The sequence below is a fragment of the Ceratotherium simum genome, chromosome 2 (assembly GCF_057802395.1).
Source record: "Ceratotherium simum simum isolate JZ-2026a chromosome 2, ASM5780239v1, whole genome shotgun sequence".
NCBI classification, from domain to species: Eukaryota; Metazoa; Chordata; class Mammalia; order Perissodactyla; family Rhinocerotidae; genus Ceratotherium; species Ceratotherium simum.
This window is the reverse complement of record NC_141901.1, coordinates 56,831,310-56,839,275: the sequence shown is the minus strand read 5'-3', so window position 1 is coordinate 56,839,275 and position 7,966 is coordinate 56,831,310. Positions and strand designations below refer to the sequence as shown.

At 54.5% G+C, this 7,966-nt stretch overlaps 1 protein-coding gene across 1 annotated transcript; it reads right to left on the bottom strand.

The window, feature by feature from the left end:
- Positions 1-979: 979 nt before the first annotated feature.
- KCNA2 (potassium voltage-gated channel subfamily A member 2) lies at positions 980-4,665 on the bottom strand. The gene is made up of 2 exons (XM_014780045.2): positions 4,134-4,665; positions 980-3,687 (listed from the first exon to the last, which is right to left on the bottom strand). The coding sequence occupies exon 2, from the start codon at positions 3,522-3,524 to the stop codon at positions 2,025-2,027; it is 1,500 nt and encodes a 499-aa protein (XP_014635531.1). The 5' UTR covers positions 3,525-3,687; positions 4,134-4,665; the 3' UTR covers positions 980-2,024.
- Positions 4,666-7,966: the final 3,301 nt, after the last annotated feature.

The window sequence follows — 7,966 nt, the reverse complement described above, 5'->3', positions numbered from 1 at the left end:
GTTTCGACATAGAGGAAGCTCCCTTTAAGTCCAGACCTGTGGAATTGGGTCCCCAGAAGCCTTCTTCCTTCGTGTCCTTGATTTCAAAGCAGGAGATCCATTCTGGCTCTTTAGGGAAAGGTTCGTGAAAGTGACTGATGCAGAGCCAAATGACAATAAAAACCAAAGTAGGGGGGCGGAGAAGATGAGAATGGAGATGATTAACAGGATGGACTGTAGAGAGGAGGCCCGGGGTGGGTCTGACCCAGGACAGCTGGAGCTGTGAGGGCCAGAGGGCCCTTGTGCACTCAGTAAGACAAGCTTCAGCCATGGGAAACTGAAGCTGCAGCACATGGAGGGCAGAGAGACAATTCTAACGTCTAAGAATCCATGAAGACTGGAGTGTCTGAGGCAATGGCAGCAAACCCAGGCCCAGCAGGGTTACCAATGAGATAAATTAACCCATTAGGCCTCTTAGACAACCAACCCACCAAGAGTGGATTTGCTCCTGAACCTGAACTCCAGAGAATGAATATATATATATGTGTGTGTGTGTGTGTGTGTGCATATATACACATGTACACATATGTATGTGTGTACGTGTATATATATATACACATATACCCTAGTGCACATAGTCAAACACATGCATAAATTGCCCTGTGTCAAAAATATTGCATAAGCTTATACAAGGTTTGAATGCAATTTTTTTCTATAGCTAACTACGTAGAGGAACTCATGAAAGAGATACTCGATATATGTTTATGTACACTGGATCCACAGATCCACCTGTCCTCAGGGCCAGATGCCCTGGTCAGCTGTACAGTCATGCCCATGACTAGGTTAAGTCCTAAGGTATAGTCATGTGAGGTGTTCAGACGCTGCTTTCCCTGCTCACTCTCCTGGCTTTGCAGAGGTCTGTGGCCCCATCTGGAAGAACAGGAATGGGGTGGGCTGGAGGGCCAGAAGTTTTGGTTCCCCATTCCAAATAGTCTATTTTTTCTCCCGATTGAGGGCTTTTGTCTTCCGATGGGGGTAAAGAAACCCTAGCTCAATGCCTTTCCGAGGCTATTAATACTCTAAATATGAATACTGTGTAGGCTACTAAGAAAAGAGGTTATCTTTTGTGTTTTAAATATTGAGATTCATGCAACAAACACCCATGCAGCTCTATCGCATCATTGGTACATTTCACTGCAGTGTCACTGTCGCTGGGCCACAGCACTAGGAAAGTAGATGTCTGCAAACTCCAGTGTAACGAAGAAATAAGACGTGTTTTTGTGACCTTGAAGCCTGCAAAAATGTTGAGATCTGAAGTTGAGAGGTCCCTTGGTTTGTGAGCTTCTCTCCATAGGCCTAAGAGAGGCAATGTGAAACTTGACAATTCACATTTGGTCATACTAACTGTCCCTCCCCCGGGCTTCTCTCACATCGACACTGCAGAGCAAAAACCAAATGCAGCATTTTCCGTTATGAAACATAAGCCTTCGGAGCATCTACTTGGCAACTGCAATTCACAAACCCCAGCCTGTGACACAGAAAGTAATTCCAACACACAGGACTGTGTGTTCTTTTCAACACAAAAATTAGAATGACCTTTCCAATAGTTACCATAGCTTTAAAGCTAAGCCACCATGGTTTTCTTCCATGAAGGGGGAGGTGGGTTCAAATGCAGTGGGGGTGAGGGGTAAGGGGGTGCATCTCCCAGATGCTGTGTGCATTTAATGAGGAAGGAAAGGTGGCACTGATGTGGTGGGTTATATATTTGACATGAAGTGGTCTCAATGTGTCTTTCTGAAATCCTGGCTCCATAGGCGACTCCCATCTTTGGAAACCCCTGAGCCAGTGATGAAGATTTGCATGAAAGCCATGGATAGATATTCTGTGTTCTAAATCAAAAATCAAAAGATCAAAAGTCACTTGCACAACTATTGCTTTCCATGCAGAACCAGATACACACTGTAGAACACACTGACTACAATGCAGGCTATTATGCAATATCTGCATTAGTTCCATTGAGCTGGGAGGATGTTATCAGGTTTCAATCAGACATCAGTTAACATTTTGGTAATATTCACATAGTTTGTATTAGCCAAAGTGCAGTTGGCTGTTTTCAAGTTTTCCTCTCTAAAGTCCTCGTTACTGTTGTTTACCCCCTCCTGGATCTCCATGTAATCAGACTTACTAATGGTAGAGGCACTTCTACTTTTCTTTAGGTCGGGGGAGGATGGGATCTTTGGACAGCTTGTCACTTGCAAGTACTGGGCTTGCTCCTCTCCCTCTGTCTCCCGGTGGTAGAAGTAGTTGAAATTGGACACTATGACGGGGACTGGTAAGGCGATAGTTAACACACCTGCAATTGCACATAGGGAGCCCACGATCTTTCCCCCAATGGTAGTCGGAACCATGTCTCCATAGCCTACAGTTGTCATGGAGACTACTGCCCACCAGAAGGCATCCGGGATGCTGGGAAACTGGGAATCTCGCTCATCGGCCTCTGCGAAATAGACAGCACTAGAGAAAAGGATGACTCCGATGAAGAGGAAGAATATCAGGAGGCCCAATTCTCTCATGCTGGCTTTGAGGGTCTGACCTAGAATCTGGAGACCTTTGGAGTGTCTGGACAACTTGAAAATCCTAAAGACTCTTACCAAGCGGATGACACGGAGGATGGCCAGCGACATGGCCTGCTGGCCCTGTTGGGCATCCTCTGGCTTCTCAGCCAGCTCCGTCCCCAGTGTGATGAAGTAGGGGATGATGGCCACAATGTCAATGATGTTCATGATGTTGGTGAAGAAGCCGGCTTTGCTGGGACAGGCAAAGAACCTCACCAAGAATTCAAAGGAGAACCAGATGATGCAGAGGGTCTCTACAATGAAGAAAGGGTCAGTGAAGGACGTCGATTGCTGGTACCCAATGGTGCTGTTGGAATAAGTGTGGAAGGTCACTCCACTGCCGTGCATGTCTTCATTTTCATCCCGGAATATGGGCAATGTCTCCAGGCAGAAGCTGACGATTGAGATCAAGATCACCATGACAGAGACAATAGCTATAATCCTGGCAGGCCCTGAGCTCTCTGGGTATTCAAAGAGAAGCCACACCTGTCTCTGAAACTCATTTTCGGGCAGAGGACGCTCTTCTTCTTTGATGTAGCCTTCATCTTCCCGAAACATCTCCATCGCTTCTTCTCCCAGCTCATAAAACCGAATTTCCTCAGAGAATATATCTAAGGGCACATTCACAGGTCGCCTCAGCCGGCCCCCAGACTGGTAGTAGTACAAAATGGCATCGAAGCTAGGGCGGTTCCGATCGAAAAAGTACTCATTTCGGAGGGGGTCAAAGTACCTCATCCGCTTCTTTGGATCCCCTAAGAGGGTCTCTGGGAACTGGGCTAAAGTCTTTAGCTGGGTCTCAAACCGCAGCCCTGAGATGTTGATCACCACCCTCTCACAGCACTCGTGGTCTGCCTCTGGGTCATAGGTGTCCTGCGGGTGCCCAGGGAGGGCAGCAGCCTCGTCCGCTGGGTCTCCGGTGGCCACTGTCATAGTTGGAACTGAGAGAAGCGCCTCACGCTACACTTTCCGGCTGCCTGGCGGCAGGGACCTCAGGGTGCTGCTTACGGCCCCAGGAAGCACAGGAGCATTGGCCTGGGCTCCTGCGAGAGAGCCCCAAGGGCTCTCTGAGAGCCAGGAAGACAGCTCTGTTTGGCTGAAAGACAGAGGCAGTTAAGGACATGACACCACTCGGCATTGGCAGCCCAACCTGGATTGCCATTCCTCGTCCCCCATCTCTCAACCGAGTTCAGAAACATCACCACCACCAGCAACAACAAAAACCAAAATTTACTTTCACCTCATAAACTGGCTGGGGATCATAGGGGAGTAGACGACAGTCTCTCACGAAAGCTCTGGAATTGCCCTGCACTGGGGGAAGGTGGCTGGTACAGGCCCCCCTCTGCACCATACAGGCTTCATGGAGCATAAACCCATACTAGAGGCTGGAAGGGAGCCCTCCCCCAGGCACTAAACTAATGTCTTGCAGATACCCGCACCCTGGGAGGTATTCATCACACAGAATCTTAGGCCTGGGTCTCCCTCACTGCACCTACCCCATGACTCTACACATGGCTGTTATTAAATGATAGAGTTATTTACCTGGCAAAGCAGGAATCTGAAGCTCTCTTCCTTGCAGAGCTGATCAGATGGTGCAGGAATCCTAGATACACAAACAGGCTGTCTGACTCCCCATCATGTCTTCTCACTTGAGCTAGAAATAATGGTGAGTCATTCTGGGCAGGAGGGCAGGCTCCAGGTCCCGGAGGTGAGCTCCAGGGCTGGGCTGGGCTGGAGGGGCAGCGGTGTGCCTGGCCAGGGGCAGGCAGGACTCGGGGACAGCCGAGCCTGAGTCTGGAGCCTTTGGAAGGAAGAAGGCAAGATGCAAAGCTCAGCAAAAGCCGGAGTCCTCCTGGCTGTCCTCAGGAGGTGTGACGTTGCCTGGAAAAAACAGCAGCAAGGTGGAACCAGGGCTTTCTGGTGGCTGGTGCCAAGAGTCAGGAGGGCTCTGGCAGCTTTCCTTCCAGGCCCATCTTCCATTCTGGTGTCACACCTAAGAACTACCCCTCAGCCTCCTAGCCTCCTCTGGGCAGGCTTCCATCAGCTGAAAGCATTTTCTCCCAGGAAACAAGCCATCAGGCTTGGCTGGGCCTGTCTCCTCCAGAGGCCTTACTTGGCTAAGCCAGGTACCCCGACAGTCCTCAGCAGCCATCAGGAGGGACTCTGGGCAAAGTCCTCCCACCCCCAGGTCAGGACACAGCGTCTCCCAAGGGAAGGGCTTCCTACGCCTCAGCCTGACTACAAGCTCTGACCCGGCGGGGTCCTGCGGAGGAAGGAAACGTCCCCACCTCCCGAACACACATTCCTTCAGAGCTCATCTGGGGAGACTGCTCACACAGAAAGGTTGGCTCTACAAAAGCTGGCCGGATGGGTCCCAGGACTTACTCTCCCTCGGGGATCCCTAGGCTGCAGGATTCCCTTTGAGTGGGGTGGCATTTGAACTGGGCAGGCGCTCGACCACCGGTTTCTCCCCAAGAGAAAATTCCTCAAATCTCCTCTGCAGGGAGCGCAGAAGGAACGCTCAGCCAGCCTGGCTGAGAGGCGGCTTGGCAGCAGCGAGACGGGGAGCCTGGAGAAAGCCGGCTTCCGGGCTGGCCCCCTGCCGGCCCAATCCCGCCGGCCCCAGGGCGGGGAGGGGTCTGGGCCCTCTCCCCATCTCCCCGGGCTCCGGCCGGGATTCCGGCGGGCGCACACCGCGCTCGGCTCGGCGCCGGCAGACCAGACCCACGAGCTGGCAGCGGCCGCGAGCGCCACCTTAACCCCCTCCTGCCCGGTCCAGTGGGCTCTCGCTGTGGGTCAGAGTGCAGCCCAGCTTTTTTGCCCCTGGGGTCCAGCCGAGGGACCACCGAGGCTCCATCTCCACCCCAAAACACTGGAGCCTGAAATCCGGGGGTGGTGAGCAGGCTGCTGCCCCAGATCTCAGCTTCTTGCCAAGCGCGGGGGCTCCGCGGCAGCCCACGGCCCCAGGGAAGCGGAAAAGCCCTTCTCTGCTGCAAAGCCGTTTTCATTCCGAGTCAGAGAGGGGAATGCAGCCTGACCGTCCCAAGTGATTCGCGTCCTACCAACCGGTGCGATTTACCAGACATAGTTATGCTGTCAGCTGCACTTCCCATCACCCGCCAGCCCCTCTCTGCGCCTCCGCCCCGCGCCGCGCACAGGCAGGCAGCCTAGGGGGTCCCCGAGCCCTTTCCGTGCCTTCTTCTTCGACAGAGCACCAGCCCCCCTCGCCCGCCCCGGCACAGGCAGGCAGCCGCGGTCCGCACAGGCTCGCCCGCTCCAGACTCGGCCCGAGCCCGCCGCGGGGCAGGCTGCGCCGCCCGGCGCCCCGCAGCCCCTCTGGGCGCCACAGCCGGCGCAGGGAAAGCACCACGCGCAGCCTAACGCCCCGACACCGATTTACCCTTCTGGATGGGCACACCGATTTACCCTTCTGGATGGGCACCCGGAGCCTCCATGTTCCTGGGTGACCGCAAGCGGCGGCGGGGTGCGGGCGGCCAGCCGGGAGCCCGCTCTGCAGTCCCGCGGGCGGCGCGTACCGAGCGCCCGGCCGCCGCCCGCAGCCGCACCGCGCCACGCAGCGCCGCACCTGGCCCGGCAGCGAATTCGAATTAAAGGGGCCGGCGGGGCCCAGAGCCGGAGAGGCGCGCCGCGCCGACACCACCGAGCTGGCCTCTGAGTTGGGCCCCCGGGCCTCGGCCCCCACCCCACGAGGACAACACCTCATTCTTTGGCAGAGCCCAGCTTACTAACCAGAACCTCGTGGAGAGCTCAGCTGGGTGCTGCCGGGGCCGGGGAACGGGGGCAGAAGTTGAAGATCGGTCAAGAAAGGCTCCTGCCAACATAATGAAGTAGGCGAGGAGGAAACAATCAATAGCAGCTATCCCAGGCCCGAGGAGGGATCCAACCCCGCGGGAGATGTGTTGCTATTATTACGGTGCTGCCAGACAGAATCTACAGAACCCCTCCTGGCCCTCTCGCACCGGCTCGCTCCCTCCTCCTGCTCTGCCTCCTCACCTCCCTCTTTCCCAGCCAAAGCTTTGGCTTAGCAGGGGAATGCAGCAGGTGCGGGCCGCAGTGTGGCAGAAACTCGCTGCTGTATTCGCCCCCACCGGGAGGAGCCGCAGGAACAGGCAGAGCTGCAGAGCCGACCATCTCGGCTGCCTCCCCACAGGGCCTGGGCGGGCAAGGCTGGAGTCGTGCAGCTGCCATAGCGAAGAGCCAGCTACCCACAAAACAGGCCCCCTCATAGACCTTAACAAAGCCAGGTGGCCCACGGGGATCCGAAATTGGGAGTGCAGCTCATGGCACCCTGGGGTGGGCAGAGGAGGATGACCTTTGCTTTTGGAAGAATATGTGTGGGAAGTCCAGCCTGCCCTCCGCTCAGATGGTGGATCTGAGAGGGTCCAGGGTGCTCTTGGGAGCTCTATGACAGCTTCAAACTGTGGTTCCTTGAGCCCAGACTGCGGCACACAGGACCCCTGGATGCAGAGGGGCTCCAGTGCTGGGGAGACTCCTGCTGGGCCCTTCTTGCTCAGACAACCCTCCTCTCTAGGCCTGTAGCTTGTGATGGAAGCTCTGAGAGCCCACAGGGTCCAGCTCTGTGGGATTCCAGCATTTCATCAGGGTAGTCTACCAGGTATGGTTTAAGACTAGAGGCCAACTCAGAGCTGCAGAGAATGGTCTGGGAGGGCAGTGACCTCAGTGAGCTCTGGGAATGACAGATGACTGTAAGGCAGGATTGGTTTGGTTTAGGGCCCCTAGAAGCTGGGCCATCAATGTCCCAGCCTGAGTATGGCCTGGAAGTTTTGGAACCAGCCAGACTGGGACTTAAATCCCTGCCAGGTATTAGGCAATTAATTCACGTCTCTGAACCTCAGTGTCCTCATCTGCAAAATGGGGATACCTCGCAGGCTGTTGTGAGGGTTGTTTATGTAAAGAGTTTAGCCCCCAGCAGACACTCCACAAATGATGGTTTCTCCACTCTGCTTCCCTATGAAACTGCCCTCCTAACTCCAGCCTCCAGCTCAGCTTTTGACTGTTTCTCTAACGGCCGGATCACCAGGTTTTGTGGCCCCATTCCCTCTGCTTCCCAGTTTGCCCCACCCCTCACCTCCTTCGCCAAGCTGTCCTCCAGAATCCTGCTCCACACTCCTCCCCTGACCACGCTGCAGGGCTGTTTTTCCTTCTTGACACATTGGGTCCTCATGTCAATTAAAGCACAATAGTCTTATCCATTTGATGGGGTCTATATATTTTCTTTGCCCCCCTTTTTTAAAACGAAAGCCATGGACGGAAGAAAGCTCTTGAGGGAGAATCAATAATCGTGCTAATTGGTGACGTGCTTACCATGTGTCAGACACCATGCTAAGCACCTC

What these genes read in the sequence shown, in the direction of transcription:
- KCNA2 (XM_014780045.2), bottom strand. Translation starts at nt 3,524, where the DNA reads ATGACAGTGGCCACCGGAGACCCAGCGGACGAGGCTGCTGCCCTCCCT.